Source organism: Meriones unguiculatus, chromosome 3 (genome assembly GCF_030254825.1).
Source record: "Meriones unguiculatus strain TT.TT164.6M chromosome 3, Bangor_MerUng_6.1, whole genome shotgun sequence".
Taxonomy (NCBI): Eukaryota; Metazoa; Chordata; class Mammalia; order Rodentia; family Muridae; genus Meriones; species Meriones unguiculatus.
Window position 1 is genome coordinate 178,029,239 of NC_083351.1, and position 24,834 is coordinate 178,054,072.

The 24,834-nt window shown below is 47.5% G+C and overlaps 1 protein-coding gene across 2 annotated transcripts in view; it reads left to right on the forward strand.

Annotated features, from left to right (window-relative positions):
* The first annotated feature begins 1,221 nt into the window (after positions 1–1,221).
* Ephx4 (epoxide hydrolase 4) overlaps positions 1,222–24,834 on the forward strand; it is a 29,888-nt gene continuing 6,275 nt past the window's right edge. The window contains exons 1-5 of one of the 2 annotated variants that reach the window (XM_060381090.1): positions 1,222–1,239; positions 3,720–3,805; positions 15,743–15,900; positions 18,671–18,799; positions 22,976–23,079. In XM_060381090.1, the coding sequence (XP_060237073.1) occupies positions 3,774–3,805; positions 15,743–15,900; positions 18,671–18,799; positions 22,976–23,079 (423 nt within the window). In that variant the 5' untranslated portion in view covers positions 1,222–1,239; positions 3,720–3,773. Of the gene's footprint in view, positions 1,240–1,487; positions 1,769–3,719; positions 3,806–15,742; positions 15,901–18,670; positions 18,800–22,975; positions 23,080–24,834 lie in introns of those variants that run through there. The other variant, XM_021637894.2, reaches the window with a different exon arrangement.

Here is a 24,834-nt window from a genome sequence, read left to right on the forward strand (position 1 = left end):
GCTAGGCCAAGAGAGTTTAGACTTGATATTAAAAGGATGAGTAATAAATGGAAAAATTAACATTTGACCTCACCAAGATTAAAGCTTTTTTTTTTTTTCTGAAAAGACAAATACAAGCTACGGGGAAAGACAAATGACATTGTGTTTGTAATAAAGTTGGTAGGAAACTGACAAAAATCTCAAACTCGGCTGTGAGGAAGCCTAACTTGAAAAAAAACCAAGCAGAAACGCATTGGTGGGCGTCCCCGTGCTAGCACAGGCCCACCCCCCTGCAGGGCTCTGGCTCCACCCCGTGGGCGGAATCCTCACCGAGGATGTGCCTGTCTGAGTGACTGTGACGCACAGCAGACGCCCAGTGCCGTTCACCTTAGGGGAGTAAATGCATGTAAGTTTGAAGTTGGCATACAAAGCGAGAGTCTAACTGCGTCATACGCAGGCTGCACGCCATTCAACTCTGTTCCCGTTCCCGTCCGCCCACCTCCTCAGCCTCGATCCGCAGCCCTGCCCCCGGAGACAGTCCCTCCTGCTGCTGGGAATCGAGTTTCACCAGGTACCTGAGCAAGGACTGCAATTAACAAGAGTTTGGTGCCTGGTGTTTTCAAGAAGGGCACGCGGCAGTAACTCTCAGACCGCTGGTGATTCCACAAAGGTGTGCTCACCCTTCCTGGAGCAGGAATTGAACCCAGGGCCTTAGGATCCCGGCTTGCAGGCTCTAGGCTGCACCTCTGGCCCTGAGCAGCCATTCTGGAAACCTGTTAGGTTCTGTCTCAGGAAGGCGAAGGTACCTTGCCCACCCGATCCCACAATCTCATTTCTGGGTGAAGTGGGAATATGCACCCATATATGTTCACACCCAAGCATTTCACGCAGATGCGCTCACAGCCCCTAAGCTGTACAGGTGAAGAATGCGGCAGAAACGGCTCAGCGGCTAAGAGCGCTGGCTGCTCCTCCAGAGGACCCCAGTTCGGTTCCCGGGGATGGGGTGGGGAGCCTGAAAGATACCGAGAGGGCTCAGGGAGCACCCCTTGGTGAGGGGAGGGAGGGGGGGTCGGGGAGGGGAGCACCCTTGCTGAGGGGGTAGGGGGGCCGGCTGCCTGCGCCTGGGCCTGAAGAGCCTTCTTTGCCCTTTCTCTGGCCGGGCGGTAACTTTGAATCGGTTCAACAGTGAGCACGGCGAAGCTCGTGGGCGGCGCCCGAGCCAGCACGACCCACCGACCCCGTCCTCACTCCCGAGACAAGGTCTGTGCGTCCGGGCGCCGGGCCTTCGGAGCCGGTGCAGAGCAGGCGCTGCGCGGGGCCCCGGGATCGGGCCAGCACCCCTTCATTTCGCTTTGGAGAGGTGGCTTGGGCGGAGGGCATCTCCGGCCCCGTCCTGCGTGGGCGGTCCCCGAGGCCCGGGCGGGCGGGCAGCAGGCGGGGCGGGCGGGCGCGCGGCGCGGGCAGCAGGCGGGGCGGGCGGGCGCACGGCGGGCGCGCGGGGCGGGCAGCAGGCGGGGCGGGCGGGCGCGGGAGGCACGCCGCAGCTCGGCCCGCACGGCCGCCCATGGCCCCGCCGCGCCCGCCCCGCCTGCTGCCCGCGCTGCGCGCGCTGCTCTACTGGTCGCTGGTGTACGGCTACTGCGGGCTGTGCGCCTCCGTGCACCTGCTCAAACTTCTCTGGAGCATCGGCCGGGCCCCGGCGCAGACCTTCCGCCGCGCGGCCCGGCCCAGCCCGCCCGCCTGCCTCAGCGACCCCTCCTTGGGTACCCACTGCTACGTGCGCATCAAGGTGACGGCGGGCCCGCGGCCAGGGCGGGGGCGGGACGCGTGGGGAGCCGGGCGGGCACCCCGGGGGAGGCGGGGGCGTGCGGCCGGGGGCTGCTCCGTGGTTAGTGTTAACGTGTGTGTGCGGGGACTGGGGCGGGGGTCGGGTCTGAACGTGGACTTTCTCTACCCGATCGTCCTGCCGAAGCAACTCAGAATTCTGCTCCCTTCCCTAATGCCAGGAGAGGCTGTCTCCTGTCACTTGGTTGTGCCTTTGAGGGCTCAGATCAGCTGCCTAGGATGCTCCTGGCTAGCGGACAGTTCTTTAGAAAGTCGTTTGTAATCTCAGGTGACCTAGGCGGCACTGGCCAATAAAGAGATGCTTTGTGTTTGTGAGGAAGGAAGCAGATGTAAGAAGTCAGGCACCAGAGGAATGGAATAAAAAAATAGGTGTCCGCTACATTCGATCTGCTTTTTTAAAAAGTGTCAACCATGCAACTTCTGTCCCAGCCCACAGCCGTTCTATTTCCTGATGCCAGGCGGTGGAGTGAAGCAGCCCTGTGATGGGCTACCGTCTGACTCACCAGCCTTTCAAAGGCTGCGAGCAAGCAGATACTGAGTCCTGCCTTTCTGTCAGCAGCTGAATTCCCCAGTAGCTGGGATTTCAGGCAAGAGAAGCCTGAAACTGATGCAACAATTAAGTGTGTTCATGTTTAAGGAAAAATAAAGAAAAGGGGGGGAAAAAAACAAGTTTAAGGGACTTAGAACCTAGTATAATTCTTGGTCATACTTATCGGCCTGGCATATGCCCAGCACGATGAAATATTTATTAAATCCAGTCTGGCAGCCATTCTCCAAGACTTGCCAACACTAAAATAACAGTTTAAAGATTAACAGCAAAATCACATTTGCTAACACTGTCCAACTTAAGGACAAACACAGCTCTGGAGTCATCCCGAGTTCCCCGGAATCCCCTTCTTTTCTCCCAGAAGCAGAGCTAAGAAATACACAATGGTGGTGCTGGTCAGGAGACGCTCCTCTCCGTTTCTGTTTCTCTAGCAATGGCATTTCATGAAGCAGTCACCACTGGAAGGCTCAGCCTTCAGGGACCTTCAGGACTTTTGTGACTATTTGGACCCACTTGGAGGAGGGGATGGTGGTGCTGGGAACTGATGCTAGGGTCTCATGCCTGAAGGCAAGCTCTCTGCCACTGCTCTGCAGCCTCGGCCACAGGCCCCAATTCTAACACAACAGCGGAGTCCAGCATCTAAAGGCCAGAGAGAGAGTCCATGCTCGGCTTTGGACCTCCACCATCTTTCATTCTTTCAAGGATTTTGCTTTCCTCTCTTCCTTTCTTTTCTATTTTCTATTTCCCAATTACTTGTTTGCTGCATTCTTCTCTTATTCCCATTCCTTTCCTTTTCGTTGGGCAATCGTCTCCCAAATGCAGTGCCGCGATCTCTCGGGCACTTGGTATATTCCACTGTTAGAAACAGAGTGGAAGCAGAAGGGACAGGCAGCAGAGGGGACCATGTATGAAACACCTGAGACCACAGTGTGGGAAGAGGACTCCTAAAAATAAGCGAAGGGGGTGGGAATTACATAAGTGATGGCGCAGCTTTTGACGAGAGAGCCGAGGGAAAAACATGTGAAGACAGATTTAGCAAAATTGAAATTCAGATCAGAATTATTTACGTATCCTGCAAGGGACGAAACGTGACACTTCACTAGGAGGAAAGCTACGTAGCAACGTTGGTTTAGAAGCTCAGAATATGTACACTGACCTCACAGTAGAACAAGGAAGAGGGGGTTCTAAAGGGAGTACCCACAGAGGTGAACTGGTCCATTGTTCCTATTGGTAACTCATGTCATTAAATTAGTATTTATCTCTTAATGTTAAAATAATCCAAGTGCAAAACTTGAATGTGTTGGCTTGGTGGGCCCATTGTCATGCTATGCATCCCTCCCACTTCCAGGACTCGGGCCTGAGATTTCACTATGTCGCTGCTGGAGAAAGAGGCAGACCACTCATGCTGCTGCTTCATGGATTCCCAGAATTCTGGTAAACATTCCAACTAACTTCTTTTCTTCTGCGTTGACACGTAACATCCTGGCTCAGTCCATCTGATGCTGCTGTAAAAGAATACATTCTGTTCTGCTTGCTTCTGGAGGCTGGGAGGCCTGGGAGCAGGCTCCGGTGTGGGCCACCACGTTAGTAATTATGTGATGGACGGCGGAACAGCGAGAAAGCAAAGGAGGGTGGATTCGCTCTTACTCCCACTCTTGACGCTGCGTCAACAGCAGTTAAATGTCGTCATGAGTTAGCTGTAGAACTTACCATAGACTATTCCCCAGGGCGATAACTCCTGAACGTCCCCGGAGTCACAGCAGCAGTTTCTCTCCTAATCTAAAAACATACAAAAATATATGAGTATCCTGATTCTCTGAGACAGGGTCTTGCTGTGTAGCCCTGGCTGGCTGTCTTAGTTAGGGTTCTATTGCTGTGAAGAGACACCATGACCGTGGCAGCTCTTATAAAGGAGAACATTTAATTGGGGCTGGATTACGGTTTCAGAGGTTTAGTCCGCTGTCGTCGTGGTGGGAAACATGGCAGCACGCGGGCAGACATGGTGCTGGAGGAGCTGTGAATTCTACATCTGGATCCGCAGGCAGCAGGAGGAGTCTGTGTGCCACAATGGGTATAACTTGAACATATATGACCTCAAAGCCACCCCCACAGTGACGCACTTCCTCCAACAGGGCCACACCTCCTAAGAGTGTCACTCCCTATGGCCAGGCATTCACACCCATGTGTCTCTGGGGGCCATTCCTAGTCATACCACCACCCTGGCCCCACTCCTTCAGTCTCCCCAGGCTTGCAGGTGTGTGCCACACCCCAACTCTGCTTTTTCCTCTGAAAATTAAAAATATCTTCTAATGTTTCAATTTTCTGAAATTTCAAGTTATTAAACATTTCCTGTCAAGTAACTACTATGGATAAAACACAATCCTGGATGAGGGACAGGGATTCTGAGCAAACCGCAGCCTTGGAGAACTCGGCAGGAATCTTTGGGTGTGCCCTTTGAGAAGGCGGGGGTGGGGAGGAACACAGCCACAGGTACTGATGAATGTGGGCTCTACCAAAGACAGAAATGTCTCAAAGTAAAGAGAAAGCCTATAGCCTGAAATGTACAGTGGTTATTATCTGGTCTATTTGTGTAGTTAGAATAAAATACCTGAACGGAAATTTATTTCCCACAGTTCTAGAGGCCAAGATGCTGAAGATCAAGTCCTGGGGAGATTCTGTGTCTGGTAAAAGCCCAGCCCCCCCCCCCCTTTTTTTTTTCAAAACTGCTGCCTGCCTGCCTTGTCCCTCGGAGGAGCTCACATTAAATCCTATGCTAGAATAGAAGGGAGAGGGGGACTGGCTAATTCTCTTGAGCACTTTCCTGGTTGTGTTGTTGCTAAATATGAGGGCTTTGACCTCATGACTTAATCACTTTTTGGCAGATTGTTTCAGTGTATGAATTCGGGGGTATTTATACAAGCAGTAGCCATTATTAAGGGAGGCACTTTCCATTCTCTATTAATCCCAAAGAACCCAAATAAAAACAGATGAAAGTAACATCCAACTATTAAGAAAATTTAGCATATTTGAAACAGAAGATGCTAAGGTAAAAAAAAAAATTGATGGCAGAGGGGTGTGACTTTCAGATGAACTAAATGCGTTAGGGAGTAGATAAAAAAGTCATTCTCTGTGCTGACTCAAAACTAGAATATTGGCTAACATTTGAAAGGCCAAATTTTTCCTCTTACTGTCTCCTGATGTCTAGATTTCTACCATTCCAAATTCTTCACCTTCTTTAGAGCCTTAAAGATTTCAGTCACCCAAAGCCTGATTTAAAACCCAGCTCTGAGAGGTTCCGGCAGGGAGGCACAGCTTCCGTCCTCCAGGGGGGAAGTTTGTCTCTTCCAGCCAGGTGAAGCTTCAGGAGCCTGAGGGAGGGGGCAGAGGCCCTGCCCACCCCGCACCGTCAATGCTGGTGACAAAGGGGTAACAAGTGTCACGGCCAGCTCGCTCTCGTGACCTCCAATGCATCCATGACCTTTAGACAGTTTGTGCGTTATTTTATGAGTGAAAGGACTCTAGGCACGGAAGACAAGAATGTGGGTGGCAGAGTGCTCTCCAAACCTGATTTTGATAGTGCAAGAAGGTTATATAGGTGTTTCCTCCTGAGAAGACTTTTCTCCTTGAAGATTTCCACCTCACCCTGGATTTAGCTGCAAGGAGAAGCCATCATCATCTGATCCTCCATCTGGAGACACCGTAACTGAAGGGGGAAAACCCCAGTGCAGTCTGAGACACGTACAGGGACTCACCTCCCGGGGGCATGGCACAGCTGCTTACCATTATCTGTTACTCCAGAGCGTTACTCCAGGGTGCCAGAGAGGTAGACAGTGAGTCCACTCATGCTCGCAGGAGTGACCAGGTTGGTTTTGTTGTCAACCCAGAGCATCGGCCTCAGCTGACAAATTGCTGAGATTGGATTGGCCTGGGGCATGTCCAGGAGAGATTTTCTCCATTGCTAATTGAGGTGGGAGGTCCCAGCACTGTGGGCAGAGCTGTCCGTCTGTCAGGGCAGATGGGCCTGGACTAGGTAAGAAGGCCTTCCTCCAGGGTTTCCGCTCGGCTCCTGCCTGGCTTCCCTCCGTGATAGGCTGTTACCCGGACCTTCGAGATGGGACCTGCTTCCCCCCCCCCAAGTTGCTCATGGTCAGAATGTTTTATCACAGTGACAGAAAAGCAAACTAAGAACAAGGCCCTAGGTATCACTTACAATATTCTTGGCAGAGGCATGCTGAGAATACAATCAAAGTCTCTTCACATGGCCCCAGCAAACCCTCAAACTGTGTCCACATGGGAGCTGGGAAGGTGGCTCAGTGGGTAGAGCCTTCACTGCTCACGTATGAGGCCCAGGAGATCCGGCATCCAACATCCCCTTCTGGCCTGTGCAGGCACCGCACCTTCACAGCAGACGACCGTGTGGACCTAAAAGCAGAGAAAATGAAAAGAAAGCCGTGTGGTGATTTTAAACCCAGAAACCCCACATAGTGGCCTGCATTGTCCACATTTACCGTTGTTACCCGGACTGTTGAGCATGGAGCGCAAACACAGCAGGCCTTCCTAAATCCTGAGGAAACATCTGTGAGAGCGTCAGCTAAATCAGCCCCAAATACGGCTGCTTGTCAGAGGATGACTTTTCTCTCTCCCTCTACCTCAATTTGCATCTCCTTTAAAAATATCTCGAGCTGACCCAGGCAATTTCTCTGAGTCGCCTCCAGCTGTCTGGAATGCTTGTGTCATCGCTCACACACAGTGGGCTCCTGGTCCCTAGCTCGGAGGCAGCAGGGTCAGCCTTCACGGTGAGGACAGGAGGGGTGTTCCGTGCCTCAATGTCATGCCTGGAAAGCCAGGACCTTGAGCTGTTCTAACAGAATAACCAGGGAAGAGGCTGTCTTGTCGCTTGCTGCCTTTGTCTACAGCTGGCAGGAAACCTAGGCATGGTGGCACATCCATGACCCCAGCACAGGGAGGCCAGACAGAGGAGCTGGTGGCCGGCCGGGTCTCTGTGGTGCTCGTGACAGGCTCAGGCTACTGACAAGAAAACAACAACAAAACCACTATCCCAAAAAAGACAACCGATAGGAAACTTGTTTTGTTTCCGTATGGTAAGGGTTGTCTTTGTGGTGGGGAATACAGGCGGTTATTTCTTTTATTGATGTGAACACCAAAGACATCTGTGTCACTGCAGTCATTTCTGTTTTTAGTTTATAACTGAAATGTGAGCCAAATGTGTTTCTAGTCAAGAATTTCAGAAAACTAATATTTGGAACTGTACAGGCTGGGTGCTGAATGGGTGCCTGCTGGATCCATGGGGTGGGCCTTGCCAGTTTATTTTGTTGCGTGTGTATGTGTATATGTGGTGTATGTGTGTGTAAGGTGTGCTTACACATGTGGGTATGTGTGGAAGCCAGATGGTTGATGATGGGTGTCTTCCTCCCTCCCTCTTCCGCCTGACCTTGCCTGACCTTTCCGCACAGCTGGTTGCCCACAGTCCCCGCCCACGCCTTTGCATGGGGTTACAGGAGCTCACCGCCATGTCCAGCTTTTATTTGTGCGCTGGGGGCACAAACCCAGGTCCTCCCAGGTGTGAAGGACATCCTTTACTCACCAGGCCATCACCCCAGACCTTCGTGACTGTAGCTCTAGTTGCTCTGAGGAGTTTACACAGGGCTATAGCAGTTTACATTCCCAACAGCAGTGTGTGGGCTCAGGTGCCGCTGTGCTCCTGCCAGCCTGGTCTATATAGTGAGTAGACAGAGGCAGGAGGATCTCTGTGACTTTGGGGCTAGCCTGGTCTCTATAGTGAGTTGCAGGACAGCATCGGGCACTGCACATGCTCACTTTGTCCCTTCTGTCAGGGAGCTTTTCTTTCGGGGAGTTTTCTTTGGATCTAACATTCCAGCATTTTGTTGAGGGTTAGGGGCAATGTGTTCTCCTCTGTAACTGCTTCTCAGCTGAAATTAGGAGGCCCGTGAGGGCCCAGGCAGGCTGCAGTGTCAGGCGGGGGTCAGGGCAGTGGGGTGTTGGTCAGAAGCTTCTGTTGCTGTGACCCAGCTGAAGAGCCAGGCGCCAGCCCATCACCTGGACTGGTGTGCATCCGTTTCCAGCAAGCTGGGGCTTTCCTTGTCGCAGGACCCCTGGGGCTGCTCCAAACCTCACCTCTGGAGCTGGTTGTAGTCTGCAGCTGATTTCTGGGTGGGAAGGTGTGTGCCAGCAGAGTGGAACTCCGCCAAGTCGGATGCAGCCGGGGACAGCACTTACAGTTAAAGGATTTAAAGAAGCTGGGCGCGGTGGCACACACCTGTAATCCCAGCACTTGGGAGGCTCAGGCAGGCGGATCTCTGTGAGTCCAAGGCCAGCCTGGCCTACAAAGCGAGTTCTAGGACAGCCAGGACTACACAGAGAAACCCTGTGCCGAGAAACCAAAAGAAAGAAAGAATTTACAGAATTTTTTTTCTGTTTTACAAGTTCCCCCTCAAAGACAGGCAGTAGGCAGGAATCTCAGGCTCAGATCGACAGGGGTACTTAGTACTTAGTCTTAATCCATTCGACCTGTAAGAGAGGGATCCAAGTCTCAGGACATCCCGGAAGCACACACTACCGTTGTTTATAATCTGTACTGAAATCCACCTCGTAGAAGCAGCAGCTAACAGGTACCCGCAAAACAGCTAACACTGAGTTTTTGTTTGAAAGCATGAATATCCTTTTATTTTTTTCCATACAGAGGGCTGGGTACAGAGGTTGGACAAAGATGTTTTTAGCGTGAAGAGAAGCAGCATCTTCAAGTCTGTACTTAGGGGACAAGGAGGAGAAATTTGAAATCCTGGACTCATGGTGGTAAGAACAGTGCTTTAGCAGCTTCTCAGAACCTCACCGGGTTAATGTTAGGAATCTTACCATAACAGTAACAGACAGGAAAAACAAGTCTGAAACATCTCACTTTAAATCATTTTTTTATATATTTGTAACTTTTATTTATATACCTTAAATCATTTTTTAGATCCCCATAATTTATTTAGGCTTTTATACCTCAGATGTTTACAACTTACATTATTTTTAGACCTTTATAATTTATATAAGCCTTAAAAGTTTTATCCAGTCATGGACCATAAAGCTGATCGCTGAGCACAGTCATTGCAAAGCAGGTTCCTTTAAGTAAAGTCAGATTTACATCTGAAACCCATTTATCCTTTAATATGAAGCCTGTTAGTAAAACAGGCCTGCCTGTGAGTTTTAGCAGGTGACCCAATAGCTCTAAAAAGGTAAGGCCTGGTTTTTGAAGTGAAATCCATTGGCCAGGCAGCCGCTGTTAAACCGATAAATCTACAGTTAGCTGGACTCCACAGAGAGCTGAGGATAATGTTTAGCAGGAAGCAGAATGCAATTGGCCTCCAGATCGATTCAAGTGACAGGGACTTAGCCATGACCTGTGCAATTAGACAACCCTAGGCCCCTGTGGTCTCCGTGGCTTAGTTGAGGGCAGAAGTAGTTGGTCACACAGGGCAGAAGCCGCCTTTGGCTGCCATGTTTGGGAAGTCTGAGAGATTTTCCCGTGGAGGAGAAGTTTGGGAAAGCGGCCTCCCTTGAGTAGGCAGAGGAGAGCGGTCAACACAACAGTGTCCAGTCTGTGTAGGGCACCGCCAGGGGGCGAGACACGAGGAAGCGGTTAGCCCAGCAGAGGGTCTCCACAGTCCAGGTGCAGTCAGCTGTGCCCTGAAGAAGCCGGACACCTTAGGGTTGCACTGGGAGAGAGCATCTCTGTCTGTCCTGGGAACGTTTCCCACTAAAGTCTTAAATTCCATTGTCAGCAGATTTCTGAAATAGATCTCATCTATTAAGTATTCCCAATTTTAAATAAAATTTATTTGTTTTTAGGTACTTGTTTTAGGCTTGACCTTGAAAAACAAAACAAAACAAAAAACCCCATTGTTGTAAATAAATTACATTTGTACTTAGCATGCCTACAAGTATAATTCTGAATACGTTAACAGATCTAATCACGTATAAAGTGACTATTAACTTGCATGTCTTAATTATTTTCAACAGTTTGCAAGCCAGTAGCTTTTATAAGGCTAAGACGGGCAACATTAGTTTTCTGGTCCTATCACAATGTATTATTACAGAACATCACAGTTTCTTGTATGACTCAGTTTATCAAAATAGCTAAGGCTTAACAAAGTGGAGACAAGGAAGTTGGACATAGGTTCTCAGGTCAGTTTCTGATAGGCTGGGTAGACCTTAGGTAAGGGGAGGCACTGCCTCGGCTCTTTGCCAGACTCTTGCTGCAAACATCCCAGTTTCTGGAGTCTAGTGTTCGGCATTTGTAGTTGTAGAACTAATTCTAGTTTTTTGGCAATTACACCGAGTGTTTGGGATTTCAGTGTGACCCCAAGCCTTTCTCCGGGTGAGATTTCGGGTGAGATTTTATACATAAAAACTACATGCTTCAGTTAACAGGAACAGCTAGTCAGAAGTGGGGCTACAGAAGCCAAGAAGTGCTTTTGGAGCCTTTCCCAGAACTGTGGACTTTGATGGATTAGGTCTTTGTTTTTGTTTTGATTGCTGGTGCTATTTATGTATTAAGCTTTATAGCCCGAATGGTCAGATTAACTAGGAATTAAGTCTAATTACCAACCCTGTGTTATACACTTTAAGTCAACTTTTGTCACAGATCCTACAGATTTTTGACCATACCCAATAAAATCACAAATCTTGAGGTACAGAGATTTATACACAGTAGTCGCGTATAAATCTTGTGATAAGGTTTATATCTTAGCAAAAGTGTTAGATAGTTAAGTTAAACCAACAGTCTTTTGTTTTAAGCTACTCTGCCTTCTTTTTGTTGTTGTTTTGTTCTGTCACAAAGCCAGGGGGCTCACCTGCCATAGGACAAAACTTTCCAATTCCAGAGCCAGCTTTTCAATGAAGCAGGACAGTGTAAAGCAATATTTCAGTATTATCCATACCCCAGAGATATTTCCAGTGGCCAGCAAGCTCGAGCCCTGCCTATCAAAGTAGCTCTGGCAAGCAGCTGTAGCAGCTGGTGGCGGTGGATTTGGGCCTGGGTGGAGGGAGTGCACAGAGCCAGGGCGGCATGCCGGGGAGGGGTGTGCCCACAGGGCCCCAGCCCAGCAGCATGGGCACAGTGGCAAAAGAAGCCTGGTCCAGCGCCCATTCGCCTGTAACGTGAAAAGACTAATGGGGATACAGAAACACACACACAAGTGACAGAAACAGCAAAAATGAAACCAATAAACACAGACCACGGAACATTCACACAGTCAGACAAGACTGATCAAAAACAAAGCATGCAGGGAACACCTTTGTGCGTACATTTAGCTGGGCTGACCGATTGCCATCTCAGTTCCCCACATCCAAACAACTGGAACCGGGCGGGCAGTACGAAGTCTCACATTGCCCCGACGGGAGGGTGCTGGACCTCGTCAGACCTCCCCATGTCTGCAGATCAAGATCCTACAGAATCACAGCCACACGTCGTCGCTGAAAGGTTCTCATGGCTTCGGAGGGGCGGCCTTCGGAGACAGGTGCTTGCTGATTCCTTTTGACCTGGCCCGTGGAATACACACCCCCTAAGGGAACTGCCCCAGTCCCAGAGGCCCAGAGGGGAGGGGTTAGCTTCCGGATCTGGGTTGGGGTCTTGATCTCAATGGGGCCTCCAAATGTTGAGTCCACATATGGGAGAAAGACCACCAACACAAATCATGGCCAAATTAATTAAAACCAGCCTTTAAAAAAAAAAGGGTGTGCAGGGCTGTCTCCCCCTAAGGGAGGCTCAAGACATCTCCATTGCAGGTGGGAAAATAAGGTTTTTTATACCTCAGAAGCAGGGAGTGTGCAAATGGGGGGATTAGGCAGGCAAATGAGTGAGGTTATAGGAGCAGAACGTAAACATAAGAAGTTAGTGATAAAGGTCATAGCAAGGTCACCTTAACAGGGTGGTCATGTCAAGTTTTTGAAACAAAGGCCTAGAGCAGGCAGTACAGAACCATTTGTGGTTAAGGTGACAGGAAGGACAGAGCCCAGTGAGATACAGAGGTTTAGTCATAAATAGGAATGAACCTAGTTTGTCTTTACTATAAGATGGCTTCCCAGCCCAAGATGGAGGCAGGCTGGTTTCTCACCTGCTACCATGCCTCCCAAACCATACACCAAAACAATATTTTCTGTGTCGATCTGTGACTGCAGCGCTCCCGTGTGGAGCTGGGACATTCCGACGGGAGAACCCCTGGGATCACAGGACACAGCTACATTAGTGTGTGCAATACACAAACAAGGAAGAGAGCCTGACACAAGATAAAAGGCCAGGAGGCTGACACCAAGGCTGTTCTCCGACCTCCACACACACCAGGGCATGTGTGTGCTCACATTTGCACACACTTATACAAGATCACCATGACTGGGCCGAAGAGTAAGATGAAACGCCAAACTCAAATTAATCAGTAATTTGTTTTTACAGACTTCTGTGGGTCACATTCTGAGGGTGGAGGAGACACTCTGCCATTCGGGATTCAGCTATGTGTGTGACACCTTTGCTGTAACGTTTCTGTAATGTGACGTAGCACGCTGGTCTTGCTGCATTGCCTTTCTGCTGCATGCTGTCCTTCCTTCTGCTGGCTGCTGTGCTCCAGAAGTTTCTTCCTCCACTTCTTATTCTTGCTCTTCTTTTTCGTGCTCTTTTTCTTCCTCCTCCTCTTCTTCCTCTTCTTCTTCCTCCTTTTCTTCTTTGTGCTCTTCTTCCTCTTTTTCTTCTTCTTCCTCCCCTCCTCCTCCTCTTCTTCTTCCTCTTCTTTTCCTTCTCCTTTCTATCCTTTTCTTCTCCCTCTTTTTTTCTTTTTTGTTTTTTTGGAGACAGTGTCTCTGTGTATGTAGCCTTGGCTGTCCTGGACAGTTCCAGGCTGGCCTTGAGTTCAGAGATCCACCTGCCTCTGCCTCCTTGAGTGCTGGGATTACAGGCGAGCACCACTGCGCCCAGCTCAGAAGTATTTTCAGATAATATTTCTCATTTGGTTTGTGTCAGTTAACATTATATTTCCCTGAACAGATGTATCTGCAGACTTTTTTGGAATTCAGTAATATAGTGAGTCATGCATAAAATTCAGTATCTTTTTGTGTTATATCCAAAAATAACTTTGCTTATTTGAGGAAGAAAATGGCCCGAGTCTCTGTGTCTTTCATCAGTCAGTTTTGTGGCCTTGCTATGAGGTGTGATGGGAAGGCTGGCGAGCAGGGATGTCGGGGCTCGGCTGCAGCCCTGTGGTCATCACAGTTGGTCAGTGTTGATGCCATAGGCTCTGACATTCTTGCTTGCAACGTGGTTTATGATCATCTCGACAGAAAAAAAAATCTTAGTAAATACAGAGTCTTCTTCTGAAGGCTGATTTTGTTTTGATTATGTCTGCCTGTGCACACGCGTGGATGAAGGTGCCTGAGAAAGGCAAAGGTGGGCATCCTAACCCCAAGCCAGAGGAGCCAGGCTGGTCCTGAGCAAGCACAGCCTCTGCCCCACCCAGCTCTTTCTCCAGCCCTTGAAGAGGCCTAGCTTACAGCAGCATTCTGCGGATTCTTCCAGTCTCCACACTCGTTCAAACAATAATTTCAACTGTTGAAATTACTAAAAAGAAAAAGAAAAATACTGAGCCCTACTTGACCGAGTAAGGTGAGTCAAGTCTACTTTAGAGCCAAATTCATACAGTAAGTTTTAAAACTGACAAATTCATGGCTCTGTAATACAAAAATATCGTGTTCATGTTGCCCTGCTGAAGCCGAGTCAGAAAGGCATTTAGATATTTTGACAGAAAATTTAAGCTTATCTTCTTTATTATTATTTTAAAGGATTATAATCTCTTCTCCCATCTAGAAATTCAATCTGTATGATAACTGTTCTTAGTAAGATTAGAAAACATGTAATATATACATTTTTGTATCTGATATTTTGCAGTTCTGTAAATTCTGGCCTCCTGTTATGAATCTCTGGAGACGGGAGGGAGATGAATTCCTAATGATGGTGGTCAGAGGCCCTCTCCCTCACAGGCCTCTTTTTCCTGCCATGGCATGTAATTATTTAATTTTAAAAAAAAAAGAGGTGTTTGTTGTTGTTGTTTTTGAAACAGGGACTCAAGTATGCAAAGCTCACTATGTAGCTGAGGATGACCTTGAACTTCTTATTTAAAAAATTGTATTTATTTAATTTTATGTGTAGAGGTATATATTAGTGAAATGTGTTTGCAGTGACAACAGAAACCAGAAGAGGGTATTTGGCCTCTTAGAACTGGGGTTATAGGCAGTTAATTAATATAAAATGAATTTTATTTGTACGGATGTTTTGCCTGCATATATATGTGTGCCAAAAGTGCCTGGTGCCCATAGAGGCCAGAAGGGGATGTTAGATTTCCTGGAACTGGGGTTATAGATGGTTAAGAGCCACCATGTGGGTGCTGGGAATCACACTCAGGTCTTCTGGAAGAGCAGCATGCTTTTAACCCCTGAGCCATCTTTCCAGCCCATACATAGTTTTTAAAAGAGTAATTCCTGACAGTTTTCCCCTTGGGAAGCCTTTGCTGCTCTGGTTTGTTGGTGTTAAGGCAGGGTGTCACTACACTGACCAGCCACAATGGCCTCAAGTTGTTGCGTAAGCTGGTTCCTGTCAGTGTCCAGCATAGCCTGGAGTCCAGCGCCTGTCTCCATGCCCTGCTGACGCTACCCTTCACATTAGTCTACATTTGTTTTTGTGTGTGTGTGCACGTGTGTGTGATGCAGCACAGGCATGGAGGGAAAAACTGTGGGAACGGGTTTCTCTCCTCGCCATGTACATGCTCAAGTGCTTGTGTCAGGCTTATGGGAAGCAGCTTTAACCACTGAGCCACCTATCTTGTGTTTAAAACAGTGAAATCCCAACCGTTTCTTTTTTACCAATAAAGACTCAGGAGCCAGACACTGGGGTGAAAACCTGCTAGCTCAGGGAGGCAGGAAAGCACCCAGCCGACCTTCCTCCTCAGAAGGAAAAAGCTAAAAGCTCATTCTCCTCCACACTTAAAAACCTCTCACACTGAATGTCCCTCCTTCCTACTTCCTGCGTGCCTCTCTATCCGTCCTCCTGACTGCCTCTTACTCTCTATGGTTTTTTTCCTGCATTCACTTCCTGTCAACTGTTGCTTGCTCCACCTCTTGATGCAGGGTTGACTTTATTTAATCCTGTTTACAGAAAACTCTTGGATCAAAGATTTGTGGTCCAGCTGAGCCACACCAAAGGAGAAACAGGTTTTCACAGTTCACAATCTCAGTGTTCGTAATGGGATCGAATATCCACACACCTTTCCCTAGACCAACATTCTCAGTGTTTCCTTTTTCCTTCAGGTATTCCTGGCGTCATCAGCTGAGAGAGTTTAAAAGTGAGTACAGAGTCGTTGCTCTGGATTTGAGAGGCTATGGAGAGTCGGACGCACCAGCTCATCTGGAGAGCTACAAACTGGACTGTCTGATAGCAGACACAAAGGACATCGTGGACTCCTTAGGTAGGCCAGCCTTCTAAGAGCTTATTTGTGTGTGAGTGTGTGTGTGTGTGTGTGTGTGTGTGTTAAGTAATGGTGAGAAATGCTAGAAAGAACTAGCAAATGAGATGTCCCCATCTGCACGGAGGAAATCCTGTGGGGATCTCTATTAATATCTTTAACGTAATTCAGAATATCATTATGATTACCTTGAGTGAAACTTAATCATTCATGTGCCCTTTAATGATGGACTATGTTCTGAGAAATGCACATGAAGTTTGTCTTTATGCCAAATCATAGTGTGCTTACACCAGGCTTGTGTAAACATGGGATGTCTGAGGCCCTTGCTCGCATACCACAACATAATAACATAGTAAATGGTTTTTAAATTGGAGGAAGAGCACTCTTAAATAGCAATGAAGAGAATAGGGCTGAAGCAATGGCTCAGTGCTCCAGAGCACTAACTGCTCTCCCAGAGGACCCAGGTTTGAGTCCCAGCTCACAACCAATTCCAACACTCTCTTCTGGCCTCCAGTGGTGTCATGTACACATATGGTACACAACCATACATGCTGGAAAAACACCCCGACAGGTGAAAAAATAAATCTTTCCTAGAAAGACTATGACCCGGTAGCAGGGACTTCTGTTGTCATATACTCCATATGACACTTTGGTGACGGTTATGCTTCCGTGTGGCCGGCAGTGCAGTGGGCATGCTCACAGCTGCAGCTCAGGGTAGTGACTGTCACTGTAGACGGTAATGTGCTGGGTAAATGCAACTTTTATCCTCCTGAGGTAATTGTCGCCTCCTTTTGCTAACCTAGGCCTAGTCCTGGAAGCTTCTCGCCTCCATACAATCTAACCTAGGCCTAAAATGATTCAGCCCCTGAGACCCACTGCTGAATAAGCTCACCCTTTCTAGTTCTTTCTGAGCTCTGGGCTGGCTTAAACTCCTCTCCCAGCTGACTGGTTCAAACTGGCTTCTCTCAGCTTCTGACTGAGTTGTTCTGCTTGGCCTCAGAGTAACTCTAGCAGTCTGTTCTACTCTTCCGGCTCCTTCTCCTTCTGTAGCTCATACAACCTTCCTGGTAAAAACTGCCTCTCCTCCCTCTGCACTGCTCTCTCAAGTTCCTCTCTTTCAGCTCTGTCCTCCTAAGACTGTCCTCTGTATCCTACCTCTGACTCAGTCCATCAAATCTTTCTCTGATTTGTTACTTTGTCTGCCCCTCAATTAGAGGTCACTGTCAAGCATGGGTTCTTCTTTCTAGACTAACATTACCTTCATTGTTTGGGATTAAAGATGTGTACTAAGGGCATGTCTGTCTTCCAGCCAGAGCAGCCATGTTGCTGGATTGAAATTCCTCTACAGTGCTGTATCAGCAGGACAGTTACCATGATGTCACAAATGAAAAAAAAAAAAAAAATCCTCACCTTGGTTCTCCTCTTATGGGACCAGCCATCATTGTTGGAAATGGCTTTCTTCAATGTGTGATGGTCTTTCATTAATGACATAATTAAGCTTGTCTATTCATTCAGTTTGGCCTCAGACTTCTATTACGTCTGGTTGTAAATTCAGTATGCGAAACTGGGGAGGAAGTAGTTACTTCCAGAAAATAACGATTTATAAGTTTGACATAAAAATCTGACATTTATGATTTTACTCTAATTGGTGATTTCTTAACATTCAAACTCTGCCCCAGATAATCTCATGTATGACCAGTTTGTGTGCAGTCTCTATCCTGGCTTCCACATGCAGTTCCACAGGACCCAAAACTTGGCTGCTTAAGATTTTTCTTTTAGAATACTTTATTTGCCCTCCAAATTCCCCTGGCACCTCACATTTCCCCTTCATATCCTCATTGTTCTATTTTTAAACCCATTGATTCCAACTAGCACTGACCATTTGTACACAGAGGAGCGCCTGGTACCTGGAGCATGGGCAATCTAACAGTAACCACAGAAAGATGTGTACTAGCACACATCCCAGCAGCCAGCCCTGCCCAGCCATGCCCAACAGCCAGCCCTGGCCGGCACCATCAGTTGCTGTGGCTCTTCAGAGGCTGCAGCCTCCTGACTCTCTCCATCCATCCACAGGCCGTTCACTGGCTGGACTGTGTGCAGGTTGTCACAGCTGCTCGGTTCCTGAGGACCGTGGCTGCGCTGTGTCTAGAGACTGCACCCACACCACCATATTCCAGCCTCCAGCTTCCGTTTCCTTCCACCCTCTCTTCCTGAAGTTTCCTAAGCCTTCGGACAGGAGGGGTTGACACAAAGTCCACTCGGAACTGGGCACTCAGCAGCCACCTGGTCTCAGCACGTGGGCCAGGCCTAGCACACTCAGAAGAGCTACTGGACTTTTTTTTTTCTTGAGGCAGCCCCTCATGTGGCCCAGGCTGGCCATGGACTCTTCTGCCATCCAAGTACTGGGTTCATGGCTGTGAGCTACAGGCCTCATTCAGCAAATGGGGTGTGGTGGTGGTGGTGGTGGTGGTGGTTTTGGTTTTGGTTGTTTAAGACAGGGTTTCTCTGTGTAGTCTTGGCTGTCCTGGACTCGCTTTGTAAACTAAGCCAGCCTCAAACTCACAGAGATCCTCCTGCTTCTGCCTCCCTGAGTGCTGGGATTACAGGTGAGTGACACCTATGCCCAGCTTCAGTAAATGGTTTTAAAGTGTAGAGTTTTTAGGAGAAACTGGGTAAGATGGCCGTAAATAATCTCAGAAATGTAATGATTTTATGTGAGAATGCCTTCAGCTGTTTCTTGACAGTGCTGCTGACATGTTTTTCTTGGCCACAGGGTATAGCAAATGTGTCCTGATCGGCCATGACTGGGGAGGCATGATTGCCTGGCTGATCGCCATCTGCTACCCTGAGATGATAATGAAGCTCATTGTTATTAACTTCCCACACCCAAGTGTATTCACAGGTGAGTTTCAGCTTTCACGAAACCACTTCTGCTAACGTGATAAGTCACTGTTGCCACTGACGCTCTGGATTTACAACAGCAAAATGTGGCTGGCATAATCTTTATAAGTTATGTGAAGCCTGGGAGTGGTGGTGCGCTCTGTACTCTCAGCACTTGGGAGGCTAAGACAGGAGGGTGGAGAGTTCAAGGCCAGCTGGGCTACACAATGAGACTCTGCCTCAAAGAGAGATAGATAATAAATAAATAAAAATGCAACCAACTAAACCAAGATGGCACATGATATCTTTATTTTTTTCAGACAGGGCCTTACATGGCAGCTCAGGCTGACCTGAGCCTTCAGGATTCCTGCCTCTTCTTCCCAAGTGCTGGGATTACAGGCATCAGGCATTTGCCATCAAGCCCAGCTGTGTGTGTGTGTGTGTGTGTTGTGCATCAAGCACTGGTCTTTACAATTATTACTGAAGTACTCTACCACGGAGCCACCCTGCCAGCCTAATACTTTTGATTTTAAATCTTCCTGAAAAAAAAAAAAAGAAAATTTAGCTTCCCATTTGCTTTTATAATTTCATTTCTTTTTTGGACAGTATTTCACTTCACTTGGAATGTATCATGTAGGAAATATGGTGGCAGTGCTTTGAAAGTCATAAATCTTGGCAGAGAGAAATTCTCCTCAATTCTGAGTTCTTTAGCCATTGAATACAAAAGCAATCTTTAGAGCAGTAATCCTCAACTGATTGACCTCAGGAATTCTTTATTCTCTTAAGATTATTAAAGACCCCAAGGAGACTATATCTACTAGTGGCCACCACCTAGGAAATTAAAACTGGAATATTTAAAATATATTTATATATCCATTCATTTTTAAAACCTATCGCATGTTCACGTAAACGCTATTTTTGATGAACACTAACTAAACTAAACAAAAGTACTAACATTTTTTCATATTTTATTTTTTATTTATTACAATTTATTCACAGCTGTGGTCCCCTTCCTCATCCCCTCCCAACTAAATACATTTTAATGAAAAGAATGTTTCCCAGTTTACAAATCTCTTGAATTCTGGCATGCTGGAAGACAGCTGGGCACTCCTCTCTGCTTCTGCCTTCAATCTGTTGCAATCTGTTCTTAGAACAGAAGTGTGAGGAGAGATGTGGCCTCACACAGTTGTCATTGAAAAGGCAGGAGTGCGCGTACATCCCAGTCTCCTCCTTCTACCCGTATCCACTCTCTCTCGCAATTCACGGTCAGTTCTTCTTTAAGCACCGGGTGACAAGGGCTCTCCTGAGACCATCCTTATATTCAGGTAAGTAGCAGAACTGTGTGCCATGTCCTCCTTTCCTGGTCATGTGGTCTATTACAAGGCTATGCTACAAGGTGGAGAACTAATAAAATCAAGGTTTTGCTGTTTCATCTCTAAGTGAAGCAGCCTTTCAGGTGAACTCATCAGCTGATGTCTTTCCACAGCTGTACAGTGGCGGACACCTGTTAGTGCCGCCGGGGTCACATGCTGACTTGTGTTCAGACAAGCTTTTCTCTGCTGTTGCCATCAGTGAGGATTTCAGCATGGCTAAAAAGAGCACATAGTGCCTCAGTGTTGCTGTGAAATGGACGGGGCATCACTTGGGTACCCGAAAGGATCTTGGGTACCCCCAGATGCTCAGACACTATCCTTTCAGGGCAGTTTTGAAGGGAACTCTCAAATGCTTACTGGTGATCAACAACCTGTTAACATGTTTATATATGGTTTTAGAAAAATTATATATATATATTTTCCTGTTCAATTACTCCTGTTGGGTTTTCTGAAGTTCAGCAACTACTAGGCTCCACAGCAATCATTTGAGAGACAAAAGGTTCAGAACTTGGAGCCGATGAGGTGGCTCAGCAGGGTAAGACACTCGCTACCAGTCTTACTGTGCTAAGTTTCCTGCATGGAGCCCATGCGGTGGGAGAGCAGCTTCCATGGCTGTGCTCCAACCCCATAGGCACGCTCAGGCACACGCATACATACACACAAAAGCACATGCATAATCAATTATTTTTGAAAGCTCAGAATGACACTTTTCCATTTCTCCTCAAAATTAAATAAGCAGGATGGCAGCGTCCTGGAGACTGCAGACACCGTGTTTTCATTAGGGGGCTGATTTTTCGGTACGCCTCCACCCACTGATCTCTGCTGAGGTACGGTAGGAAGGGTGTTTTGGTAGTGAAATGCCCTAAGATTTGTTAAACTTTTCCCGTTAAATTAAGCAGCAGAGTCTAATGGCATGGCAGCTGGGTCCTCGGCACCAGAGGGAGATGGCATGTGCTGGCCGAGCTGTGTGGGAAACTAAGTCATGGCTTCATAAGGAAGGTACTTTGGATGAAGATAGAATGTGTTATCAACCACAGCCTTAATCCTGTTAGAAAGAAGCTTGGGAGCACGAAGAAAGACACGTCCAATCTGACCGAACTGTCTGGACCAGGCAAACTTTACTCTTGGCCAAGAGGGTGTGCTTGGAAGAGCAAACAAGACAGCAAGTCCACTAACTCTAACTCAGGTGGTGGCTGTGTCATGTGTCGCTCTAAGGAGCGAACCATGACTACTCATGCTTAAACTCCTGGACTGTCCAGCAGAACTTTGTGCAAACAAAATTTTCCTTGGGGTGAGCAAGAAAAACATTTGTATAGGGTGGGGGGGGGCAGATGAAAATTTGAGTTACTTGTTCTAAACACAAGTTTTACAGTGTTTACTAGGGAAGACTCAGATGTTTCTTACAACCCTACCGAGTATTTGCAGGCGACATGCCTGGATTTGTTTTCAGTTGACTTGATTTCTCTTAATTTAACAGCAAATAAAGCTTCAGTGGTGAATTCACAAAAAGTCTAGCACAGCAATAGTCGGTATTCAGACTTGTGAGCACAGTTACAACATGGAGAATAAAGAGCAGACTCCACATCAGGGAGTACAGAACAGGCACACGCTCCGAGTGCGCGCGCGCAGAGCTCTCCTGTTTGCCCTCAGGGCCTCCAGAGAGTACTTACTGTTCCACACCTACCCCGTCAGCCCGCTCCTCCTGAGCAGCCACTCCGGCTTTCCTCTGCTTCCTCCAGCTCTCAGTCCCAGGGCCTGTTTGGCAGACCCTGGATGCCCTGGCTTGAGTTTTGCATGGCTGGCTGTGTTACCATTTAAGACTGCGCCCAGCTGCTGAGCGACTCCTGCAGAGGCCTTCTCTGGACACTCTACCGATGACCCCCTCCCCGTTCTGTTTTCCACACGGCGTGTGTTGCTGGAGAGTAAACCTTGTGCACATTAGACAAAGCACTCTACCACGTTACTCACAGTGCAGTGAGACCACCAAGCTGGGCCTCTCCACAGGTAGAAATGCTCATTGGGGATCAAACTGGCGGTGAGCAAAGGGGAGAAAAATGTCAGGAAAGGAAGCAGGTTGTGTATGGCAGTCATCGGGTGGGGGGATTTGAGTTGACTCTGGCTCTTTGAATTGACCAGGAACTAGATGCCCTTCCCTAAGCTATTTGCCCTTTGGGAACAGATTAAAAAGAGGCTCCTGTTTACTGTTTACTCAGCCAAAGTGCTTCTGTTTGGGGCCTATGTCACCAGCACCGCCATTTTGAAGGGCCCATTTTGGACCTTACACACTGAGCTGTACCATTGACACTGGAGTGATCTTTAAGATTTGCGGAGGACCATCTCTTGAGAACCTTTGTTTGTTCACTGCTAATCTCCACCCCTTCCCCCCCCTCCTCGGTTTACAGTTGATTCAAAAACTGTCAGTGAATGAATGATTTTCTAGATACATAAATAAATGCATAGAAAATGGTTCGGTCCCTCTTAAGGGCCAGTGATGAGGATTTCAATTTGAATCTGTGTGTAAGTAATCTTTAAATTAACAGGACACCACATCACCATAAATTCCTAAGAAAAGTGTTAGGTCTGGTAATGACCTTGGAGGACAAACAGAGTAATCCAGGGTTCCTGCTCCCTGCTGAGTGAACACTTTGTAGAAAACTCTCTTTTTACTTGAGAAACTGAAAATACCAACCAGAATTAAAGAAGGGTCTCTGGAAGCCTGGCTTGTGGATCCTTAATGGGATTGTCTGAATAGGGAAGTAAGAAGTTATTTTCTAATAACTGACTTACAGCTCTCGGTGCTGTCTAACAGAGCGCTTTGATTTCAGAGTATTTTCTGCGGCACCCTGCCCAGCTCTTCAGATCTAGCTTTTATTACTTCTTCCAAATACCACGGTTCCCAGAATTTATGTTCTCAATTAATGACTTCAAGGTAAGCCAAATACTTTATTATTACTATTTATGACAAATATTTTAATGAAAATCCATCTTTCAGAATGAAAAATGAAATAAAAATGTTAACTTATTAGTGTCTTAGTTACTGTTCCATTGCTGTGAGGAGGCACCATGACTAAACAACTTAAGAAAGACAGCATTGAACTGGGGGCAGTTTCAAGGACCCAGCCCATTATCATTGCAGTGGGGAGCATGGTGGCAGGCAGCAGGCAGGCAGGAGACGGGCAGACAGACAGGCAACAGGCAGGCAGACAGGAGACAGGCAGGCAGACAGGCAGGCAGGCATGGTGCTAGAGCTGGAGCTGAGAGCTCAGATCTGATCTATATCTTGCAGGGTGGAGGGGTGCTGGTTTGGGCTTTTGGAACCTTAAAGCCTACCACACAGTAATACCTACTCCACTAAGGCCACACCTCCTAATCCTTCCCAAATAGTTTCAGCAACTGGGGATACCAAGCATTCACACCTGTGAACAGACAGAGGCCATTCTCATTCAAAGCACACAAGGCATTTAAAGGCTTTCTTTCAGGCTTGCTTATCTTTATATCTCTATTGTTGCGTTTGAAAGCCTGGTTGTTCAACTTTGCACAAGAACTTGCCTCTTGTTACTATCTAGATGTCTAAATCCAGTTATTTTCTTCTCCAGTCAAAGTATTAAAAGGCAGGGGGAAAAAAAACCTTTAATGCGACAGGTATCAGCAGAGAAATCTTAAAACACAGCAGTCAAGAGCAGACAGAATCAGCAGCTGAAGAAAGGCGTTTCTTGGGTGTGAGGAAACACACACACAGAGAAAAAGACTCGGGAAACCAAGAGCCCATCACCTTGAGTGCTGGAGCAATTTAAGTCTCTGAAAGGTCTTCTTCCCCTAATTAGGATTGGTCAGTTTGAAGAAAGGTAGGATAGCTAATTGCCCCACAACTCTTGTGTAAACATGGCAAACCCATCCCTTGGGAGGGCAGGAGAAAGCGCCTTCAAGGCCTTTGTCTGAAGCTGCCAGGCTTTTACGGCAGGTCAGGAGGTGAGGATAGAGCTGGCTGTCTTGGAAGTTCACTGTTTTTATTACCTCCCTGTGGTGTCTCTCTCTGCCTTCCTGTTAGGAATCTAACTCCTAGCCCTTCATTATAGGTGGGCATCTCTTCAGAGAGCTTCCGGTGAGAGGTAGGGACTGTGAGTTCCAAGTGAGGAAGCTTGACAGCAGCAGAGATGAAGTCCTCAGAGAAGCAAAACCCACAAACAAAGGGAGCACTGAGCGTGCCCCAGGTGTGTGCACAGTGCACGCTGGCCACAGGTGCCGCAGGAGCTCCGCAGTGTGTCCTGGATACCTCAGACAGTGTTAGCTGTTGGGGAAGGTATTTTTAAAGTAACAGTATTACTGGAGATAATTCCATGTAGATCTCTGACAAGGGAGGATTGTTTGCTGGGGATGGGTGGAGAGCAGGACCCAGTGAAATGCTAAACACACCCAAACTGCTGAGATGCTCCCCAGACAATAGAGCTGTAAAAACAGTAGCTCTAATGCCATTCTCAAACCTGGGAAAATGAACAGCAGCTCCACAATATCATGAAATATGTATTAAAGACAGGTTTCAGCTGTCTTCCTTTCTTTTGTTTTTAAGAGACTCAAGCAATTTCCCATTTTTTAATTCTAATTTCTATTGAAATGTAATTTAAACTTAATTTTTTTTTAATTTAATTTTCCAGGCTGTCCTTAAATTTCTGGGTTCATGAACTCC